The sequence below is a fragment of the Hypanus sabinus genome, chromosome 18 (genome assembly GCF_030144855.1).
Source record: "Hypanus sabinus isolate sHypSab1 chromosome 18, sHypSab1.hap1, whole genome shotgun sequence".
NCBI classification, from domain to species: Eukaryota; Metazoa; Chordata; class Chondrichthyes; order Myliobatiformes; family Dasyatidae; genus Hypanus; species Hypanus sabinus.
Genome location: NC_082723.1, coordinates 64,420,998 through 64,444,194, shown reverse-complemented (window position 1 = coordinate 64,444,194; position 23,197 = coordinate 64,420,998). Strand labels below are relative to the sequence as shown.

General features: G+C 47.6%; 1 protein-coding gene across 2 annotated transcripts in view; it reads left to right on the top strand.

The window, feature by feature from the left end:
- ddx55 (DEAD (Asp-Glu-Ala-Asp) box polypeptide 55) overlaps positions 1–21,644 on the top strand; it is a 94,693-nt gene extending 73,049 nt beyond the window's left edge. The window contains exons 11-14 of one of the 2 annotated variants that reach the window (XM_059994538.1): positions 14,090–14,204; positions 14,908–15,076; positions 18,379–18,656; positions 21,412–21,644. In XM_059994538.1, coding sequence (XP_059850521.1) covers positions 14,090–14,204; positions 14,908–15,076; positions 18,379–18,656; positions 21,412–21,534 — 685 coding nt within the window. In that variant the 3' untranslated portion in view covers positions 21,535–21,644. The other variant, XM_059994539.1, reaches the window with a different exon arrangement.
- The last annotated feature ends 1,553 nt before the right edge of the window (positions 21,645–23,197 follow it).

Genomic DNA, 23,197 nt, shown 5'->3' with positions numbered 1-23,197 from the left:
GGAATGTGACCTGTGGGTTTTGGTGAGTGGAATGTGACCTGTTGGTTTTGCTGAGTGGAATGTGTCCTGAGGGTTTTGGTGGGTGGAATGTGACCTGTGGGCTTTGTTGAGTGGAATGTGACCTGTGGGTTTTGGTGAGTGAATGTGTCCTGAGGGTTTTGCTGCGTGGAATGTGACCTGTGGGTTTTGCTGAGTGGAATGTGTCCTGTGGGTTTTGCTGAGTGGAATGTGACCTGTGGGTTTTGCTGAGTGGAATGTGTCCTGTGGGTTTTGGTTGGTGGAATGTGACCTGTGGGCTTTGGTGAGTGGAATGTGAGCTGTGGGTTTTGGTGAGTGGAATGTGACCTGTTGGTTTTGCTGAGTGGAATGTGTCCTGTGGGTTTTGCTGAGTGGAATGTGTCCTGAGGGTTTTGGTGGGTGGAATGTGTCCTGTGGGTTTTGGTGGGTGGAATGTGACCTGTGGGCTTTGGTGAGTGAATGTGACCTGAGGTTTTTGCTGAGTGGAATGTGACCTGTGGGCTTTGGTGGGTGGAATGTGACCTGAGGGTTTTGGTGAGTGGAATGTGACCTGAGGGTTTTGGTGGGTGGAATGTGTCCTGAGGGTTTTGCTGAGTGGAATGTGACCTGTGGGCTTTGGTGGGTGGAATGTGACCTGAGGGTTTTGGTGAGTGGAATGTGTCCTGAGGGTTTTGCTGAGTGGAATGTGAACTGTGGGTTTTGGTGGGTGGAATGTGATCTGAGGGTTTTGCTCAGTGGAATGTGACCTGAGGGTTTTGCTGAGTGGAATGTGAACTGTGGGTTTTGGTGGGTGGAATGTGATCTGAGGGTTTTGCTGAGTGGAATGTGTCCTGAGGGTTTTGCTGAGTGGAATGTGTCCTGAGGGTTTTGCTGAGTGGAACGTGTCCTGAGGGTTTTGCTGCGTGGAATGTGTCCTGAGGGTTTTGGTGAGTGGAATGTGACCTGTGGGCTTTGGTGAGTGAATGTGACCTGTGGGTTTTGGTGGGTGGAATGTGTCCTGAGGGTTTTGGTGAGTGGAATGTGTCCTGAGGGTTTTGCTGAGTGGAATGTGTCCTGTGGGTTTTGCTGAGTGGAATGTGTCCTGAGGGTTTTGCTGAGTGGAATGTGTCCTGAGGGTTTTGCTGAGTGGAACGTGTCCTGAGGGTTTTGCTGCGTGGAATGTGTCCTGAGGGTTTTGGTGAGTGGAATGTGACCTGTGGGCTTTGGTGAGTGAATGTGACCTGTGGGTTTTGGTGGGTGGAATGTGACCTGTGGGTTTTGGTGGGTGGAATGTGTCCTGAGGGTTTTGGTGAGTAGAATGTGTCCTGTGGGTTTTGGTGAGTGGAATGTGTCCTGAGGGTTTTGCTGAGTGGAATGTGTCCTGTGGGTTTTGCTGAGTGGAATGTGTCCTGAGGGTTTTGCTGAGTGGAATGTGTCCTGAGGGTTTTGCTGAGTGGAATGTGTCCTGAGGGTTTTGGTGAGTGGAATGTGACCTGTGGGTTTTGCTGAGTGGAATGTGACCTGTGGGTTTTGGTGAGTGGAATGTGACCTGTGGGTTTTGGTGAGTGAATGTGTCCTGAGGGTTTTGCTGCGTGGAATGTGACCTGTAGGCTTTGGTGAGTGAATGTATCCTGAGGGTTTTGCTGAGTGGAATGTGACCTGTGGGTTTTGCTGAGTGGAATGTGTCCTGTGGGTTTTGCTGAGCGGAATGTGACCTGTGGGTTTTGCTGAGTGGAATGTGACCTGTGGGCTTTGGTGAGTGGAATGTGACCTGTGGGTTTTGGTGAGTGGAATGTGACCTGTTGGTTTTGCTGAGTGGAATGTGTCCTGAGGGTTTTGGTGGGTGGAATGTGACCTGTGGGCTTTCGTGATTGGAATGTGACCTGAGGGTTTTGCTGAGTGGAATGTGTCCTGAGGGTTTTGGTGGGTGGAATGTGACCTGTGGGCTTTGGTGAGTGGAATGTGACCTGTGGGCTTTGGTGAGTGGAATGTGACCTGTGGGTTTTGGTGAGTGGAATGTGACCTGTGGGTTTTGGTGAGTGGAATGTGACCTGTTGGTTTTGCTGAGTGGAATGTGTCCTGAGGGTTTTGGTGGGTGGAATGTGACCTGTGGGCTTTGTTGAGTGGAATGTGACCTGTGGGTTTTGGTGAGTGAATGTGTCCTGAGGGTTTTGCTGCGTGGAATGTGACCTGTGGGTTTTGCTGAGTGGAATGTGTCCTGTGGGTTTTGCTGAATGGAATGTGTCCTGTGGGTTTTGCTGAGTGGAATGTGACCTGTGGGTTTTGCTGAGTGGAATGTGTCCTGTGGGTTTTGGTTGGTGGAATGTGACCTGTGGGCTTTGGTGAGTGGAATGTGACCTGTGGGTTTTGGTGAGTGGAATGTGACCTGTTGGTTTTGCTGAGTGGAATGTGTCCTGAGGGTTTTGGTGGGTGGAATGTGTCCTGTGGGTTTTGGTGGGTGGAATGTGACCTGTGGGCTTTGGTGAGTGAATGTGACCTGAGGGTTTTGGTGGGTGGAATGTGTCCTGTGGGTTTTGGTGGGTGGAATGTGTCCTGTGGGTTTTGGTGAGTGAATGTGTCCTGAGGATTTTGGTGGGTGGAATGTGTCCTGAAGGTTTTGTTGAGTGGAATGTGACCTGTGGGTTTTGCTGAGTGGAATGTGTCCTGTGGGTTTTGGTGAGTGGAATGTGTCCTATGGGTTTTGGTGGGTGGAATGTGTCCTGTGGATTTTGGTGAGTGGAATGTGTCCTGAGGGTTTTGGTGAGTGGAATGTGTCCTGAGGGTTTTGGTGAGTGGAATGTGTCCTGTGGGCTTTGGTGAGTGGAATGTGACCTTTGGGTTTTGCTGAGTGGAATGTGACCTGTGGGTTTTGCTGAGTGGAATGTGACCTGTGGGTTTTGCTGAGTGGAATGTGTCCTGTGGGTTTTGCTGAGTGGAATGTGTCCTGAGGGTTTTGCTGAGTGGAATGTGTCCTGAGGGTTTTGCTGAGTGGAATGTGTCCTGAGGGTTTTGGTGAGTGGAATGTGACCTGTGGGTTTTGCTGAGTGGAATGTGACCTGTGGGTTTTGGTGAGTGGAATGTGACCTGTGGGTTTTGGTGAGTGAATGTGTCCTGAGGGTTTTGCTGCGTGGAATGTGACCTGTAGGCTTTGGTGAGTGAATGTATCCTGAGGGTTTTGCTGAGTGGAATGTGACCTGTGGGTTTTGCTGAGTGGAATGTGTCCTGTTGGTTTTGCTGAGCGGAATGTGACCTGTGGGTTTTGCTGAGTGGAATGTGACCTGTGGGCTTTGGTGAGTGGAATGTGACCTGTGGGTTTTGGTGAGTGGAATGTGACCTGTTGGTTTTGCTGAGGTCCTGAGGGTTTTGGTGGGTGGAATGTGACCTGTGGGCTTTGGTGATTGGAATGTGACCTGAGGGTTTTGCTGAGTGGAATGTGTCCTGAGGGTTTTGGTGGGTGGAATGTGACCTGTGGGCTTTGGTGAGTGGAATGTGACCTGTGGGTTTTGGTGAGTGAATGTGTCCTGAGGGTTTTGCTGCGTGGAATGTGACCTGTGGGTTTTGCTGAGTGGAATCTGTCCTGTGGGTTTTGCTGAGTGGAATGTGACCTGTGGGTTTTGCTGAGTGGAATGTGTCCTCTGGGTTTTGGTTGGTGGAATGTGACCTGTGGGCTTTGGTGAGTGGAATGTGACCTGTGGGTTTTGGTGAGTGGAATGTGACCTGTTGGTTTTGCTGAGTGGAATGTGTCCTGAGGGTTTTGGTGGGTGGAATGTGTCCTGTGGGTTTTGGTGGGTGGAATGTGACCTGTGGGCTTTGGTGAGTGAATGTGACCTGAGGGTTTTGGTGGGTGGAATGTGTCCTGTGGGTTTTGGTGGGTGGAATGTGTCCTGTGGGTTTTGGTGAGTGAATGTGTCCTGAGGATTTTGGTGGGTGGAATGTGTCCTGAAGGTTTTGTTGAGTGGAATGTGACCTGTGGGTTTTGCTGAGTGGAATGTGTCCTGTGGGTTTTGGTGAGTGGAATGTGTCCTATGGGTTTTGGTGGGTGGAATGTGTCCTGTGGATTTTGGTGAGTGGAATGTGTCCTGAGGGTTTTGGTGAGTGGAATGTGTCCTGAGGGTTTTGGTGAGTGGAATGTGTCCTGTGGGCTTTGGTGAGTGGAATGTGACCTTTGGGTTTTGCTGAGTGGAATGTGACCTGTGGGTTTTGCTGAGTGGAATGTGACCTGTGGGTTTTGCTGAGTGGAATGTGTCCTGAGGGTTTTGGTGGGTGGAATGTGACCTGTGGGCTTTGATGGGTGGAATGTGACCTGAGGGTTTTGGTGAGTGGAATGTGACCTGTGGGCTTTGGTGGGTGGAATGTGACCTGTGGGTTTTGGTGAGTGGAATGTGTCCTGAGGGTTTTGCTGAGTGGAATGTGACCTGTGGGCTTTGGTGGGTGGAATGTGACCTGAGGGTTTTGGTGAGTGGAATGTGACCTGAGGGTTTTGGTGGGTGGAATGTGTCCTGAGGGTTTTGCTGAGTGGAATGTGACCTGTGGGCTTTGGTGGGTGGAATGTGACCTGAGGGTTTTGGTGAGTGGAATGTGTCCTGAGGGTTTTGCTGAGTGGAATGTGAACTGTGGGTTTTGGTGGGTGGAATGTGATCTGAGGGTTTTGCTGAGTGGAATGTGACCTGAGGGTTTTGCTGAGTGGAATGTGAACTGTGGGTTTTGGTGGGTAGAATGTGATCTGAGGGTTTTGCTGAGTGGAATGTGACCTATGGGTTTTGGTGGGTGGAATGTGACCTGTGGGTTTTGCTGAGTGGAATGTGTCCTGAGGGTTTTGCTGAGTGGAATGTGTCCTGAGGGTTTTGCTGAGTGGAATGTGACCTGTGGGTTTTGGTGAGTGGAATGTGACCTGTGGGTTTTGGTGGGTGGAATGTGACCTGTGGGTTTTGGTGGGTGGAATGTGTCCTGAGGGTTTTGGTGAGTAGAATGTGACCTGTGGGCTTTGGTGAGTGGAATGTGACCTTTGGGTTTTGCTGAGTGGAATGTGTCCTGAGGGTTTTGCTGAGTGGAATGTGTCCTGAGGGTTTTGCTGAGTGGAACGTGTCCTGAGGGTTTTGCTGCGTGGAATGTGTCCTGAGGGTTTTGGTGAGTGGAATGTGACCTGTGGGCTTTGGTGAGTGAATGTGACCTGTGGGTTTTGGTGGGTGGAATGTGTCCTGAGGGTTTTGGTGAGTGGAATGTGTCCTGAGGGTTTTGCTGAGTGGAATGTGTCCTGTGGGTTTTGCTGAGTGGAATGTGTCCTGAGGGTTTTGCTGAGTGGAATGTGACCTGTGGGTTTTGCTGAGTGGAATGTGTCCTGTTGGTTTTGCTGAGCGGAATGTGACCTGTGGGTTTTGCTGAGTGGAATGTGACCTGTGGGCTTTGGTGAGTGGAATGTGACCTGTGGGTTTTGGTGAGTGGAATGTGACCTGTTGGTTTTGCTGAGTGGAATGTGTCCTGAGGGTTTTGGTGGGTGGAATGTGACCTGTGGGCTTTGGTGATTGGAATGTGACCTGAGGGTTTTGCTGAGTGGAATGTGTCCTGAGGGTTTTGGTGGGTGGAATGTGACCTGTGGGCTTTGGTGAGTGGAATGTGATCTGTGGGTTTTGGTGAGTGGAATGTGACCTGTGGGTTTTGGTGAGTGGAATGTGACCTGTTGGTTTTGCTGAGTGGAATGTGTCCTGAGGGTTTTGGTGGGTGGAATGTGACCTGTGGGCTTTGTTGAGTGGAATGTGACCTGTGGGTTTTGGTGAGTGAATGTGTCCTGAGGGTTTTGCTGCGTGGAATGTGACCTGTGGGTTTTGCTGAGTGGAATGTGTCCTGTGGGTTTTGCTGAGTGGAATGTGACCTGTGGGTTTTGCTGAGTGGAATGTGTCCTGTGGGTTTTGGTTGGTGGAATGTGACCTGTGGGCTTTGGTGAGTGGAATGTGACCTGTGGGTTTTGGTGAGTGGAATGTGACCTGTTGGTTTTGCTGAGTGGAATGTGTCCTGAGGGTTTTGGTGGGTGGAATGTGTCCTGTGGGTTTTGGTGGGTGGAATGTGACCTGTGGGCTTTGGTGAGTGAATGTGACCTGAGGGTTTTGGTGGGTGGAATGTGTCCTGTGGGTTTTGGTGGGTGGAATGTGTCCTGTGGGTTTTGGTGAGTGAATGTGTCCTGAGGATTTTGGTGGGTGGAATGTGTCCTGAAGGTTTTGTTGAGTGGAATGTGACCTGTGGGTTTTGCTGAGTGGAATGTGTCCTGTGGGTTTTGGTGAGTGGAATGTGTCCTATGGGTTTTGGTGGGTGGAATGTGTCCTGTGGATTTTGGTGAGTGGAATGTGTCCTGAGGGTTTTGGTGAGTGGAATGTGTCCTGAGGGTTTTGGTGAGTGGAATGTGTCCTGTGGGCTTTGGTGAGTGGAATGTGACCTTTGGGTTTTGCTGAGTGGAATGTGACCTGTGGGTTTTGCTGAGTGGAATGTGTCCTGAGGGTTTTGGTGGGTGGAATGTGACCTGTGGGCTTTGATGGGTGGAATGTGACCTGAGGGTTTTGGTGAGTGGAATGTGACCTGTGGGCTTTGGTGGGTGGAATGTGACCTGTGGGTTTTGGTGAGTGGAATGTGTCCTGAGGGTTTTGCTGAGTGGAATGTGACCTGTGGGCTTTGGTGGGTGGAATGTGACCTGAGGGTTTTGGTGAGTGGAATGTGACCTGAGGGTTTTGGTGGGTGGAATGTGTCCTGAGGGTTTTGCTGAGTGGAATGTGACCTGTGGGCTTTGGTGGGTGGAATGTGACCTGAGGGTTTTGGTGAGTGGAATGTGACCTGTGGGTTTTGCTGAGTGGAATGTGACCTATGGGTTTTGGTGGGTGGAATGTGACCTTTGGGTTTTGCTGAGTGGAATGTGACCTGTGGGTTTTGCTGAGTGGAATGTGACCTGTGGGTTTTGCTGAGTGGAATGTGTCCTGAGGGTTTTGGTGCGTGGAATGTGACCTGTGGGCTTTGATGGGTGGAATGTGACCTGAGGGTTTTGGTGAGTGGAATGTGACCTGTGGGCTTTGGTGGGTGGAATGTGACCTGTGGGTTTTGGTGAGTGGAATGTGTCCTGAGGGTTTTGCTGAGTGGAATGTGACCTGTGGGCTTTGGTGGGTGGAATGTGACCTGAGGGTTTTGGTGAGTGGAATGTGACCTGAGGGTTTTGGTGGGTGGAATGTGTCCTGAGGGTTTTGCTGAGTGGAATGTGACCTGTGGGCTTTGGTGGGTGGAATGTGACCTGAGGGTTTTGGTGAGTGGAATGTGTCCTGAGGGTTTTGCTGAGTGGAATGTGAACTGTGGGTTTTGGTGGGTGGAATGTGATCTGAGGGTTTTGCTGAGTGGAAAGTGTCCTGAGGGTTTTGGTGAGTGGAATGTGTCCTGAGGGTTTTGCTGAGTGGAATGTGTCCTGTGGGTTTTGGTGAGTGGAATGTGACCTGAGGGTTTTGCTGAGTGGAATGTGAACTGTGGGTTTTGGTGGGTAGAATGTGATCTGAGGGTTTTGCTGAGTGGAATGTGACCTATGGGTTTTGGTGGGTGGAATGTGACCTGTGGGTTTTGCTGAGTGGAATGTGTCCTGAGGGTTTTGCTGAGTGGAATGTGTCCTGAGGGTTTTGCTGAGTGGAATGTGACCTGTGGGTTTTGGTGAGTGGAATGTGACCTGTGGGTTTTGGTGGGTGGAATGTGACCTGTGGGTTTTGGTGGGTGGAATGTGTCCTGAGGGTTTTGGTGAGTAGAATGTGACCTGTGGGCTTTGGTGAGTGGAATGTGACCTTTGGGTTTTGCTGAGTGGAATGTGTCCTGAGGGTTTTGCTGAGTGGAATGTGTCCTGAGGGTTTTGCTGAGTGGAACGTGTCCTGAGGGTTTTGCTGCGTGGAATGTGTCCTGAGGGTTTTGGTGAGTGGAATGTGACCTGTGGGCTTTGGTGAGTGAATGTGACCTGTGGGTTTTGGTGGGTGGAATGTGTCCTGAGGGTTTTGGTGAGTGGAATGTGTCCTGAGGGTTTTGCTGAGTGGAATGTGTCCTGTGGGTTTTGCTGAGTGGAATGTGTCCTGAGGGTTTTGCTGAGTGGAATGTGACCTGTGGGTTTTGCTGAGTGGAATGTGTCCTGTTGGTTTTGCTGAGCGGAATGTGACCTGTGGGTTTTGCTGAGTGGAATGTGACCTGTGGGCTTTGGTGAGTGGAATGTGACCTGTGGGTTTTGGTGAGTGGAATGTGACCTGTTGGTTTTGCTGAGTGGAATGTGTCCTGAGGGTTTTGGTGGGTGGAATGTGACCTGTGGGCTTTGGTGATTGGAATGTGACCTGAGGGTTTTGCTGAGTGGAATGTGTCCTGAGGGTTTTGGTGGGTGGAATGTGACCTGTGGGCTTTGGTGAGTGGAATGTGACCTGTGGGTTTTGGTGAGTGGAATGTGACCTGTGGGTTTTGGTGAGTGGAATGTGACCTGTTGGTTTTGCTGAGTGGAATGTGTCCTGAGGGTTTTGGTGGGTGGAATGTGACCTGTGGGCTTTGTTGAGTGGAATGTGACCTGTGGGTTTTGGTGAGTGAATGTGTCCTGAGGGTTTTGCTGCGTGGAATGTGACCTGTGGGTTTTGCTGAGTGGAATGTGACCTGTGGGTTTTGCTGATTGGAATGTGTCCTGTGGGTTTTGGTTGGTGGAATGTGACCTGTGGGCTTTGGTGAGTGGAATGTGTCCTGTGGGTTTTGCTGAGTGGAATGTGACCTGTGGGTTTTGCTGATTGGAATGTGTCCTGTGGGTTTTGGTTGGTGGAATGTGACCTGTGGGCTTTGGTGAGTGGAATGTGACCTGTGGGTTTTGGTGAGTGGAATGTGACCTGTTGGTTTTGCTGAGTGGAATGTGTCCTGAGGGTTTTGGTGGGTGGAATGTGTCCTGTGGGTTTTGGTGGGTGGAATGTGACCTGTGGGCTTTGGTGAGTGAATGTGACCTGAGGGTTTTGGTGGGTGGAATGTGTCCTGTGGGTTTTGGTGGGTGGAATGTGTCCTGTGGGTTTTGGTGAGTGAATGTGTCCTGAGGATTTTGGTGGGTGGAATGTGTCCTGAAGGTTTTGTTGAGTGGAATGTGACCTGTGGGTTTTGCTGAGTGGAATGTGTCCTGTGGGTTTTGGTGAGTGGAATGTGTCCTATGGGTTTTGGTGGGTGGAATGTGTCCTGTGGATTTTGGTGAGTGGAATGTGTCCTGAGGGTTTTGGTGAGTGGAATGTGTCCTGAGGGTTTTGGTGAGTGGAATGTGTCCTGTGGGCTTTGGTGAGTGGAATGTGACCTTTGGGTTTTGCTGAGTGGAATGTGACCTGTGGGTTTTGCTGAGTGGAATGTGACCTGTGGGTTTTGCTGAGTGGAATGTGTCCTGAGGGTTTTGGTGGGTGGAATGTGACCTGTGGGCTTTGATGGGTGGAATGTGACCTGAGGGTTTTGGTGAGTGGAATGTGACCTGTGGGCTTTGGTGGGTGGAATGTGACCTGTGGGCTTTGGTGGGTGGAATGTGACCTGTGGGTTTTGGTGAGTGGAATGTGTCCTGAGGGTTTTGCTGAGTGGAATGTGACCTGTGGGCTTTGGTGGGTGGAATGTGACCTGAGGGTTTTGGTGAGTGGAATGTGACCTGAGGGTTTTGGTGGGTGGAATGTGTCCTGAGGGTTTTGCTGAGTGGAATGTGACCTGTGGGCTTTGGTGGGTGGAATGTGACCTGAGGGTTTTGGTGAGTGGAATGTGTCCTGAGGGTTTTGCTGAGTGGAATGTGAACTGTGGGTTTTGGTGGGTGGAATGTGATCTGAGGGTTTTGCTGAGTGGAATGTGACCTGAGGGTTTTGCTGAGTGGAATGTGAACTGTGGGTTTTGGTGGGTAGAATGTGATCTGAGGGTTTTGCTGAGTGGAATGTGACCTATGCGTTTTGGTGGGTGGAACGTGACCTGTGGGTTTTGCTGAGTGGAATGTGTCCTGAGGGTTTTGCTGAGTGGAATGTGTCCTGAGGGTTTTGCTGAGTGGAATGTGACCTGTGGGTTTTGGTGAGTGGAATGTGACCTGTGGGTTTTGGTGGGTGGAATGTGACCTGTGGGTTTTGGTGGGTGGAATGTGTCCTGAGGGTTTTGGTGAGTAGAATGTGACCTGTGGGCTTTGGTGAGTGGAATGTGACCTTTGGGTTTTGCTGAGTGGAATGTGTCCTGAGAGTTTTGCTGAGTGGAATGTGTCCTGAGGGTTTTGCTGAGTGGAACGTGTCCTGAGGGTTTTGCTGCGTGGAATGTGTCCTGTGGGCTTTGGTGAGTGAATGTGACCTGTGGGTTTTGGTGGGTGGAATGTGTCCTGAGGGTTTTGGTGAGTGGAATGTGTCCTGAGGGTTTTGCTGAGTGGAATGTGTCCTGTGGGTTTTGCTGAGTGGAATGTGTCCTGAGGGTTTTGCTGAGTGGAATGTGTCCTGAGGGTTTTGCTGAGTGGAATGTGTCCTGAGGGTTTTGGTGAGTGGAATGTGACCTGTGGGTTTTGCTGAGTGGAATGTGACCTGTGGGTTTTGGTGAGTGGAATGTGACCTGTGGGTTTTGGTGAGTGAATGTGTCCTGAGGGTTTTGCTGCGTGGAATGTGACCTGTAGGCTTTGGTGAGTGAATGTATCCTGAGGGTTTTGCTGAGTGGAATGTGACCTGTGGGTTTTGCTGAGTGGAATGTGTCCTGTGGGTTTTGCTGAGCGGAATGTGACCTGTGGGTTTTGCTGAGTGGAATGTGTCCTGTGGGCTTTGGTGAGTGGAATGTGACCTGTGGGTTTTGGTGAGTGGAATGTGACCTGTTGGTTTTGCTGAGTGGAATGTGTCCTGAGGGTTTTGGTGGGTGGAATGTGACCTGTGGGCTTTGGTGATTGGAATGTGACCTGAGGGTTTTGCTGAGTGGAATGTGTCCTGAGGGTTTTGGTGGGTGGAATGTGACCTGTGGGCTTTGGTGAGTGGAATGTGACCTGTGGGTTTTGCTGAGTGGAATGTGTCCTGAGGGTTTTGGTGGGTGGAATGTGACTTGCGGGCTTTGGTGAGTGGAATGTGACCTGTGGGTTTTGGTGAGTGGAATGTGACCTGTTTGTTTTGCTGAGTGGAATGTGTCCTGAGGGTTTTGCTGAGTGGAATGTGTCCTGAGGGTTTTGGTGGGTGGAATGTGACCTGTGGGCTTTGGTGAGTGGAATGTGACCTGTGGGTTTTGGTGAGTGGAATTTGACCTGTTGGTTTTGCTGAGTGGAATGTGTCCTGAGGGTTTTGGTGGGTGGAATGTGACCTGTGGGCTTTGGTGAGTGGAATGTGACCTGTGGGTTTTGGTGGGTGGAATGTGACCTGTGGGCTTTGGTGAGTGAATGTGACCTGAGGGTTTTGGTGGGTGGAATGTGTCCTGTGGGTTTTGGTGGGTGGAATGTGTCCTGTGGGTTTTGGTGGGTGGAATGTGTCCTGAGGGTTTTGGTGAGTGGAATGTGTCCTGAGGGTTTTGCTGAGTGGAATATGTCCTGAGGGTTTTGGTGAGTGGAATGTGACCTGTGGGTTTTGGTGAGTGGAATGTGTCCTGAGGGTTTTGGTGAATGGAATGTGTCCTGAGGGTTTTGGTGAATGGAATGTGTCCTGAGGGTTTTGGTGGGTGGAATGTGACCTGTGGGCTTTGGTGAGTGGAATGTGTCCTGTGGGTTTTGCTGAGCGGAATGTGACCTGTGGGTTTTGCTGAGTGGAATGTGACCTGTGGGCTTTGGTGAGTGGAATGTGACCTGTGGGTTTTGGTGAGTGGAATGTGACCTGTTGGTTTTGCTGAGTGGAATGTGTCCTGAGGGTTTTGGTGGGTGGAATGTGACCTGTGGGCTTTGGTGAGTGAATGTGACCTGAGGGTTTTGGTGGGTGGAATGTGTCCTGTGGGCTTTGGTGAGTGAATGTATCCTGAGGGTTTTGCTGAGTGGAATGTGACCTGTGGGTTTTGCTGAGTGGAATGTGTCCTGTGGGTTTTGCTGAGCGGAATGTGACCTGTGGGTTTTGCTGAGTGGAATGTGACCTGTGGGCTTTGGTGAGTGGAATGTATCCTGAGGGTTTTGCTGAGTGGAATGTGACCCGTGGGTTTTGCTGAGTGGAATGTGTCCTGTGGGTTTTGCTGAGCGGAATGTGACCTGTGGGTTTTGCTGAGTGGAATGTGACCTGTGGGCTTTGGTGAGTGGAATGTGACCTGTGGGTTTTGGTGAGTGGAATGTGACCTGTTGGTTTTGCTGAGTGGAATGTGTCCTGAGGGTTTTGGTGGGTGGAATGTGACCTGTGGGCTTTGGTGATTGGAATGTGACCTGAGGGTTTTGCTGAGTGGAATGTGTCCTGAGGGTTTTGGTGGGTGGAATGTGACCTGTGGGCTTTGGTGAGTGGAATGTGACCTGTGGGTTTTGGTGAGTGGAATGTGACCTGTTGGTTTTGCTGAGTGGAATGTGTCCTGAGGGTTTTGGTGGGTGGAATGTGACCTGTGGGCTTTGGTGAGTGGAATGTGACCTGTGGGTTTTGGTGAGTGGAATGTGACCTGTTTGTTTTGCTGAGTGGAATGTGTCCTGAGGGTTTTGCTGAGTGGAATGTGTCCTGAGGGTTTTGGTGGGTGGAATGTGACCTGTGGGCTTTGGTGAGTGGAATGTGACCTGTGGGTTTTGGTGAGTGGAATGTGACCTGTTGGTTTTGCTGAGTGGAATGTGTCCTGAGGGTTTTGGTGGGTGGAATGTGACCTGTGGGCTTTGGTGAGTGGAATGTGACCTGTGGGTTTTGGTGGGTGGAATGTGACCTGTGGGCTTTGGTGAGTGAATGTGACCTGAGGGTTTTGGTGGGTGGAATGTGTCCTGTGGGCTTTGGTGAGTGAATGTATCCTGAGGGTTTTGCTGAGTGGAATGTGACCTGTGGGTTTTGCTGAGTGGAATGTGTCCTGTGGGTTTTGCTGAGCGGAATGTGACCTGTGGGTTTTGCTGAGTGGAATGTGACCTGTGGGCTTTGGTGAGTGGAATGTGACCTGTGGGTTTTGGTGAGTGGAATGTGACCTGTTGGTTTTGCTGAGTGGAATGTGTCCTGAGGGTTTTGGTGGGTGGAATGTGACCTGTGGGCTTTGGTGATTGGAATGTGACCTGAGGGTTTTGCTGAGTGGAATGTGTCCTGAGGGTTTTGGTGGGTGGAATGTGACCTGTGGGCTTTGGTGAGTGGAATGTGACCTGTGGGTTTTGGTGAGTGGAATGTGACCTGTGGGTTTTGGTGAGTGGAATGTGACCTGTTGGTTTTGCTGAGTGGAATGTGTCCTGAGGGTTTTGGTGGGTGGAATGTGACCTGTGGGCTTTGGTGAGTGGAATGTGACCTGTGGGTTTTGGTGAGTGGAATGTGACCTGTTTGTTTTGCTGAGTGGAATGTGTCCTGAGGGTTTTGCTGAGTGGAATGTGTCCTGAGGGTTTTGGTGGGTGGAATGTGACCTGTGGGCTTTGGTGAGTGGAATGTGACCTGTGGGTTTTGGTGAGTGGAATGTGACCTGTTGGTTTTGCTGAGTGGAATGTGTCCTGAGGGTTTTGGTGGGTGGAATGTGACCTGTGGGCTTTGGTGAGTGGAATGTGACCTGTGGGTTTTGGTGGGTGGAATGTGACCTGTGGGCTTTGGTGAGTGAATGTGACCTGAGGGTTTTGGTGGGTGGAATGTGTCCTGTGGGTTTTGGTGGGTGGAATGTGTCCTGTGGGTTTTGGTGGGTGGAATGTGTCCTGAGGGTTTTGGTGAGTGGAATGTGTCCTGAGGGTTTTGCTGAGTGGAATATGTCCTGAGGGTTTTGGTGAGTGGAATGTGACCTGTGGGTTTTGGTGAGTGGAATGTGTCCTGAGGGTTTTGGTGAATGGAATGTGTCCTGAGGGTTTTGCTGAGTGGAATATGTCCTGAGGGTTTTGGTGGGTGGAATGTGTCCTGTTGGCTTTGCCAAGGCGATTATGAACGTCTCTAGTTGTGTTGTGCTTCTCCAAGGTGGGGACATGCAGTTAGTTGTTGGAGGCCAGTGGTTTTCAGCCCCCAGTTGGGTTCTTGGTGTTTGAAGACAATGCTTTGTTCCGTAGTGCCTTTGTCCATCGCTGCGGCCGAACAGCTCGCATCGGTCACCACGGTAATGCTCTGGTATTCCTGCTTCCCATGGAGATGACTTACGTCAACTTCCTTTCCATTAATCAGAAGGTATATTTACTTTTTCCTAAGTGTAATTGTGTAATGAAGTTTTCGTTCTGGACCTCCTGGCTGAAGTAATGTGAATAGTGCCAGTATAAAGGACTGAAATACTGGCCGGCGATGATTTCTCACCAATGAATCATTAATAGATTTACACAGTGACACCATACGATGTTAATATGTGCCTCTGTCAGTGGATTAGATAATAAAATTCAGAAGTGGAAACCTCCATATAGTTTCATAGAGCACCACACCAAAGCAGGTTCTTTGGCCCATCTAATCCATGCCAGAATATCATTTAAGGCCCATCCACCTGCACTGGGACTATAGCCCAGCATATCCCTCCCATCCATCTACCTTTCCAAATGTCTTTTCAATGTTGAAATCGAAACTGCATACACATCTTGTGCCGGCAGCTCACTCTCACTCTCACCACCCTCTGACTGAATAAGTTTCCCCTCATGTTCCCCTTAAACATTTCACCTTTCACCCTTAGCCCATATAATGGTGCTCGCCTGTTAGGTCTAACTGCTGAGTGAAATACTGTTCTGAAGTTCAGAAGCCCTTTGATCTTTGAAAATCAGTGGTCTGTTTGGTACGAAGCAGGATGTTGAGTACACTGTTTAAATGAATGGGTGTGTGGTGGTGTCAAGGAAGTCCACTCAGAATGCTGCAGCCTTGTCATGTTTCAGTGAGTCTGTTCTCTCCTTAGTGTCCAATGGAGGAGATGAAGTTGATGAAGGATTCTGTCGACGTGCTGCCAAATCTGAAGAAGTTGGCTTTAACTGACCGAGCTTTCTTTGAAAAAGGAATGAAGGCCTTTGTGTCATTCATTCAGTCTTACGCCAAACACGAGTGCAGCTTGATTTTCCGGATGAAGGGTGAGTGGAAAGGCCCAGGACGGTGTCGAACGGCAGGTGGAACCAAGCACGGAGCTGCTCAGTTCGTGTGCCCTGAGAGAGTTTGGCATTAAATAGGAAAGACACTTCAGTGTTAACAGGAGTTTACCAAAGTTACAGCAATTGATCATATAAACTCCATTTCCAGAAAAGTTGGGATATTTTCAAAAATGCAATAAAAACAAAAATCTCTGATAAATTAATTCACGTGAACCTTTATTTAACTGACAAAAGTACAAAGAAAAGATTTTCAATAGTTTTACTGACCAACTTAATTGTATTTTGTAAATATACACAAATTTAGGATTTGATGTCTGCAACACACTCAACAAAAGTTGGGACAGAGGCATGTTTACCATTGTGTTACATCACTTTTCCTTTTAATAACACTTTTTAATCGCTTTGGAACTGAAGATACTAATTGTAGTAGATTTGCAATTGGAAATTTTGTCCATTCTTGCTTGAGATAAGACTTCAGCTGCTCAACTGTCCGTGGTCTCCATTGTCTGTTTCTCCTCTCTTCATGATGCCCATACATTTTCAATAGGAGATAGATCTGGGTCAAGCACACGCACTCTGTGTCTACAAAGCCACGCTGTTGTAACCCGTGCAGAATGTGGTCTGGCATTGTCCTGCTGAAATAAGCATGGACATCCCAGGAAGAGACGTCGCCTTGATGGCAACATATGTCTCTCTAAAATCCTAATATACGCCTCGGAGTCAATGGTACCTTCACATACATGCAACTCACCCATGCCGTGGGCACTGATGCACCCCCATACCATCACAGATGCTGGCTTTTGCACCTTTCGCTGATAACAATCAGGATGGTCGTTTTCATTTTTGGCATTTTTGGAACTCGATGCCCGTTTTTTCCGAAAACTAGCTGAAATGTGGACTCATCTGACCACAGCACACGGTTCCACAGTCTTTCGGTCCATCTGAGATGAGCTCGGGCCCAGAGAATTCGCCGGTGTTTCTGCATAGAGTTGATGTATGGCTTCCTCCTTGCGTAATACAGTTCCAAGTTGCATTTCTGGATGCAGTGACGGACTGTGTTAAGTGTCAATGGTTTTCCGAAGCACTCCCGAGCCCAGGTGGCTATAATTGTCACAGTAGCATGACGGTTTCTTAGGCAGTGCCGCCTGAGGGCTCGAAGATCACGCGCATTCAACAGTGGTTTCTGACCTTTCCCTTTACACATTGAGATGTCTCTGAATTCTCTGAATCTTTTCACAATATTATGTACTGTAGATGTTGAAAGACCTAAATTCTCTGCAATCTTGCGTTGAGAAATGTTCCTTTTGAACTGACTAACAATTCTCTCACGAATTTTGGCACAAAGGGGTGAGCCACGACCCATCCTTGCTTGCAAAGACTGAGCCTTTGATGGATGCTACTTTTATACCCAGTCATGATACCTCACCTGCTACCAATTAGCCTGCTTAATGTGGAGTCTTCCAAACCGGTGTTACTTGAATATTCTGTGTACTTTTCAATCTTATTTTAACTCTGTCCCAACTTTTGTTGAGTGTGTTGCAGCCACCAAATTCTAAATTTGTGTATATTTACAAAATACAATTAAGTTGGTTAGTAAAACTATTGAAAATCTTTTCTTTGTACTTTTGTCAATTAAATAAGGGTTCACGTGAATTAACATATCACTGATTTTTGTTTTTATTGCATTTTGGAAAATATCCCAACTTTTCTGGAAATGGGGTTTGTAATGCTGAGCGCAGCATCGAGCTGTTTCTGGCAGATTTTGGAGGGGTGTGGGGGAGCATGGTGCAGTTACACATTTCCCAAAGCCTCCTGATTCCATTCCTGTTTGTGGTGTTCAGCTTTTTTCCTCTTTTGGGTTCCTTGCATCTGAGGAAATGGCACTCAGTAGGCATGCTGCAAAGAATATTTAATCACGTACACACCCAGATTGGATTATTCCTGAATCTCTGATGTTTCAGGGAGATATCAGGTAAACCTACAGGGATGTTTATATCTGCCCTTTGCACTTCTTCCCCAGCTTATTGTTTTTGAACACCCAGCCTTGCGCTCTCCTCGTAGGTGCTCCAATTTACAAAATCCTCTGCGCCTGCTTTGTGATCTGTAGTCAAAGGCTGTGTGCCTCCACATCGGATCTGGTTGGTAGGTTAATTGGTCATTGTAAATTGACCTGTGATTAGGCTAGGATTAAATCGGTGGATTGCTGGGTGGCATGGCTTGAAGGGACAGAAGGGCCTACTCCACTCTGAATCGCAATAAAATAAGTCCCCCTTCCCCCCCCCAGCTTTGCCCTCAGTGTTTTCCTGATGATCTGTAGTCAATCATGTCGATTGTCTCTGCACCAACAACAATGTAACTATATTGACCCCAGGACAATAACTTAATACATAAATTCTACTGGTCCCTCTGTACCAATACTCACTCAGACCACTTCCCCAATGTATAACACCGAAACAGAATCTCCCGATGGCCAGAAGGTCGATTCTTTCTTCTTGCACCCCATGGCATGGGCTTCCTCCTTGCGAAGGTTCGTCTCCAGAGTTCTCACCCTTTGGCATTTGAAGCTCCTAACTTTTAAATGCTTCTTATCAATTTCAATGATGCACTTCATTTTTGTTGTCTCTAGGTCATCTGACTAAGTTATGTAATCTTCTCACTGGAGGTAGTCCAAAGGCTACACAACTTCATGCCTTTTGTGACTTCTTTTATTCTCTTTGACTCTGGTTCAAACCAGGTCACTCAGACACTGGACCAAGATAACAAGATTATTTCTGCAAACCTACCATTGTACACAAAACACAGCTTATCTGAGAATGATTTCAGGCTTAGCAGATCAATAGCAGAAACTCCTTGTGTCCACATTCAATTGTCCTGATTAAATTATCCCAGAGCAAGAATCAGTTCGTCAAACAGTTCACAAAATGGAGGTTGCAGAGCAGCTTCACAAAATGACTGCCTCCATTCCTTCAAGTACATAGCAAGAACAAAGACAATTGGTTCGTCTACTTCCGCTGTCTTGACCCATTCGAGTTTGATATTTTCTTCCATATTTTAATTCCTTCATGGCCAACAATCACAATGCGCCTCCACATTCGATCCTATATCATCCAGCCTTGCCCTCAGTGCTTTCCTTGTGATCTGTAGTGGAAGGCTGTGTGTTTCTGCATTCGATTCCATATCCTCCAGCTCTGCCCCTTCACTGATCAAACCATCATGAAAGCTTCGTTCTCTGTCTCACTGTAAAGGAACCTTGGGTATTGATTCAGCAACACTTTTTCTTCCAGACCTTGATTTTGCAGCCATTGCCAGGGGCTTTGCTCTCCTTAAACTGCCCAAGATGCCGGAGTTGAGAGGAAAAAGATTGCCAGGATTTATTCCGGAGGATATTGACACTAATTCAATCCGATACAAGGATAAAAACCGAGAGAGGCAGAGGCAGAAGCTGTTAGCAGAGCAGGCGAAGGAGCAAATGGAAACCAAAAGGAAATTTGTGAAAAATAAACCCTGGTCGAAGCAGAAACTCAAGAGGGACAAGAAGAGAAAGCAGGCTGTCAAAAGGAAGGTGAGTTTAACCATATGAGTCCTTATACAGGATTCCCTAAAGATTTATAATAATACTTTAGAACCATAGAACATTACAGCACAGAAACAAGCCTTTTGGCCCTTCATGGCTGTGCCAAACCACTTTTCTGCCTAGTCCCACTGACCTGCACCTGGGCCATCCTCTCATCCATGTACCTGTCCAAGTTTTTCTTAAATGTCAAAAGTGAGCCTGCAATCACCACTTCATCTGGCAGCTCATTCCACACTCCCACCACTCTCTGCACGTTTTATTGATCCCGAGTGGGAAATACTTTTGTTACAGCAGCAACATTTAAAAACACAGTTAGTGTGTTTAACTAATAATAAATACAGAATAATAATATACACAAAAATAGCGTACCAATGTGCAGTGCATAATTTGCAGGTTGAGTCAATGGTGAGGAAACAAATGCAATGTTAGCATTAAATTTTGAGAGGATTAGAATAGAAAGTCAAGGATGAGGCTTTAAAAGGCACTGGTGAGGCCTCACTTCAAGCCAAGTCAACTTTTATTGTCATTTCGACCATAACTGCTGGTACAGTGCATAGTAAAAATGAGACAACATTTTTCAGGACCATGGTGTTACATGACACAGTACAAAAACTAGACTGAACTACGTAAAAAACAACACAGAAAGCTACACTAGACTACAGAACTACACTGGACTGCATAAAGTGCACAAAAACAGTGCAGGCATTACAATAAATAATAAACAGGACAGTAGGGCAAAGTGTCAGTCCAGGCTTCGGGTATTGAGGAGTCTGAGTTTGTGGGAAGAAACTGTTACATCGTCTGGTTGTGAGAGCCCGAATGCTTCAGAGCCTTTTCCCAGAAGGCATGAGGGAGAAGAGATTGTATGAGGGGTGCATGAATACTTGAAGTGCATAATACTTTAAGTATTATGAGCAGTTTTGAGCCCTTTATCTAAGAAAGCATGTGCTGACATGTGCTTAAAGGAGGTTCATGAAAATGATTCTGAGATTTAAAGGCTTGTCATATGAAGAGTGTTTGAGGGCTCTGGGGGAATGAGGGAGGATTTCATTGAAACCTATCGAATGTTGAAAGGCCTCAGTAGAGTGGGTGTTTCCTACGGTGGGGTGAGGGTCTAAGACACAGCCTCAGAATAGAGTGGCATCCTTTTAGAGTGAAGATGGGGAGGAATTTCTTTAGCCCGTGAGGGTGGTGAGAGTGGAATGAACTGCCAGCGCAAGTGGTGCACGTGAGGTCAGTTTCAACATTTAAGAGAAGTTTGGATAGGTACATGGATGGTAGGGGTATGGAGGGTTATGGTCCTAGTGTAGGTTGATGGGAGTAGGCAGTTTAAATGGTTTGGCATGGTCTAGATGGGCTGAAGGGCCTAATTCTGTGCTGTACTACTCTATGACTGTATATCATCTGGGCCCCAACTGTGTCCTCCACATTTCTCACTGCCTCTCCCCCATGCAGACACTGATTAAAACAGGGATTCCCAACCTGGAGTCCACAGACCCCTTTCTTACTGGTATTGGTCCATGGCATTAAAAAAAGGTTGGGAACCCCTGGATTAAAAGATTATCTTTATTTCTCGCTGTATATTGAAACATCCAGTGAAGTGTGTCATTTGTGTCTATGACCAACACAGTCTGAGGGTGTTCTGAGGGCAGCCCGCAAGTGTTGCAACATAGCATATGCACAACGCACTAACCCTAACCCGTACGTCTTTGGAATGTGGGAGGGAACGCACACGCGTGCAAACTCCTTTCAGACGGTGGCAGGAATTGATCCCTGATTGGTAATGCCTGGCGCTGTTACAGCATTTCGGTAACTGTTTCCTCCAATTAAAGAAGTAACTTCTTCCCATCATGCACCTTGTTGAGACTCTCCCAGGTTTGTAATGCTCATGTTGTGTTGCAGCTGATAAACACGTGTCTGTGCGTGTAAGAACCTATTTGCGGTGTCATTAAAGTTTATTTGGGGAGTGGTTGTTTTAACCTGGTATGTTTGCTCAGTGTAGCTTCTAGCCCTATTTGCTACCTATGCCCTTTTTTCACAGGGTTCGGACAGGGATAAGACCATAAGGTATAGGAGTAGAATTAGGCCATTTGGCCCATCGAGTCTCCACCATTTCATCATGACTGATCCATTCTTCCTTTCAGCCCCAATCTCTTGCTTTCTTCCCATATCCCTTTATGCCTTGACTAATTAAGAATCTATCAACTTCTGCCTTAAAGATAATCAATGACTTGACCTCCTCAGCCACTTGTGGCAAAAAATTCCACAAATTCACCACTCTCTGGCCAAAGAAAAATTCATCCTCAGCTCCATTCTAAAAGGATGCCCCTCGATTCTAAAGTTATGCCCTCTGGTCACTGACTCCCCCACCACAGGAAACATCCTCTCCAGATCCACTCTTTTGAGGCATTTCAACATTTGATAGGCTTCAATGAGGTCACTCCTCATTCTTCTGAATTCCAGTGAGTAGATAAATGTTCTTCATAGGAAAAGCCTGTCAATGAAGTTTGTGAACCTTTGAACCCTCTCCAATGTCAGCACATCCTTTCTCAGATAGGGGGCCCCAAACTGCTCACAATACTGCAAGTGAGGCCTCACAAGTGCTTTATAAAGTCTCAGCATTACGTCCTTGCTTTTATGTGAGGATATTGAAGTCTGAATGACACCAGGTTATTGATCTGACCTGGTATGGTTGCTCAGTGTTGCTTCCAGCCCTGTTTGCTATCTCTGCTGTTTTCCCTAGGGTTCGGACAGGGATGACGAGGAAGATATTGATGAACTTCTGAATGATACCAGGTTACTGAAGAAGCTGAAAAAAGGCAAGATCAGTGAGGAGGACTTTGAGAAGCAGCTGACTGCAACGTGAACTGTGCCTGGAGTGGGAAGCAGTCAGCCTTGTAATATTCTGTGAATAATTTCTCAGCAGTTTGTTTTACTTTAAAACATGATATATTAAAATCTACTTTGGTATAAACACCCTGCAATTGCAGAATAATTTCTAGTGATGAGTCGTGGACAGGACTGAAATGTGTTTGAATTTTCTATTTCCCTAAGAACCATTCTGGAAAAGTCATTGAGACAGGTAACATAAACAGGCCATTAGGCCGACCATATTCACGCTGACCAATAGACACCTTATTTACTAATCCCTCTTCCAGCATTTGGGCCCGTATGTCACCATCTAGCTCCAGAGCATCCTGCACAGTAGGGGGTAATAACAGAACCAATCTGTGTGAAGCTGCAGTCCAGAGGAGCCGGATTCTGGGGAAGGACAGGACTCCATGAATGACACCATGTTGCCTGTTCCTAATATGTGTCTATCCAAATACTCACATACACAGTCCCTTAGAATGTCTTCCAATAATTTTCCCACTACTGACATCAGGTTCACTGGCCTGTAATTTCCTGATTTATTTTTAGAGCCTTTCTTAACCAGTGGGACAATATTAGCCATCCTCCAATAACTTGCCTGTCGCTAAGGATGATGTAACTATCTCTGCTAGGGCCCTGGCAATTCCTGTAGGGTCTGAGAGAACTTCTTGTCAGGGCCTGGGGATTTATCCACCCTAATTTGCCACATGACAGCAAACACCTCTATGAAGTCAATGCTGCTTCACCTCACTTCTCTAGACTCTGTGTATGTCTCCTAAGTAAATACAGATGCAAAAAGAATTGTTTTAAATCTCCCCCTTTTGACTCCACTCATGGATTACCATTCTGACTTTCCAGAGGACCAATTTTGTCTCTTGCAATCCTTTTGCTCCTAACGTATCAGTAGAATCCCTTAGGATTCTCCTTCACCTTGTCTGCTAGGGCTACCTCATACCTTCTTTCAGTCCTCCCAATTTCTTTCTTAAGTGTCCTCTTGCATTTCTTCTACTCCATAAATGCCTCACCTGTTCCTACCTGTCTATACCTGTTATGCACTCCTTTTTTTAATTTAACCAGGGCCTCAATACCAAGCAACACACACAAGATGCTGGTGAAACGCAGCAGGCCAGGCAGCGTCTATAGGAAAAAGTACAGGCGATGTTTCGGGTCGAGACCCTTCGTCCCACCAGCATTTTGTGATTGTTGCTTGAATTTCTAGTATCTACAGATTTCCTCATGTTTGCACCTCAATACCAAGTACACCTTTGTCAGAAAACAGCTTGACATACAAGTTTTGTACTCTCAAATTTTCGTTTTTGAAGACCATCCACTTAACAAATACATCTTTGTCAGAAGACAGCCTGTCTCTATCCACACTTGCCAGATCCTTACTGATACCATCAAAATTGGCCTTCCTCCAGTTTAGAATCTCAACCTGTAGACCAGACCTATCTTTTTCCATGTTCACTTTGAAATTAACAGCGTTGTGATCACCAGATGCAGTGTTCCCCTACACAACCTTCTGTCACCTGCCCTGTCTCGCTCCCTAACAGATCAAATATTGCATGCTCTCTCTCATTGGAACATCAATATACCATACTAATTAAGGACCATCGCAAACTTACTAACCATGCCAATTGTATTCTGACCCAAAATGT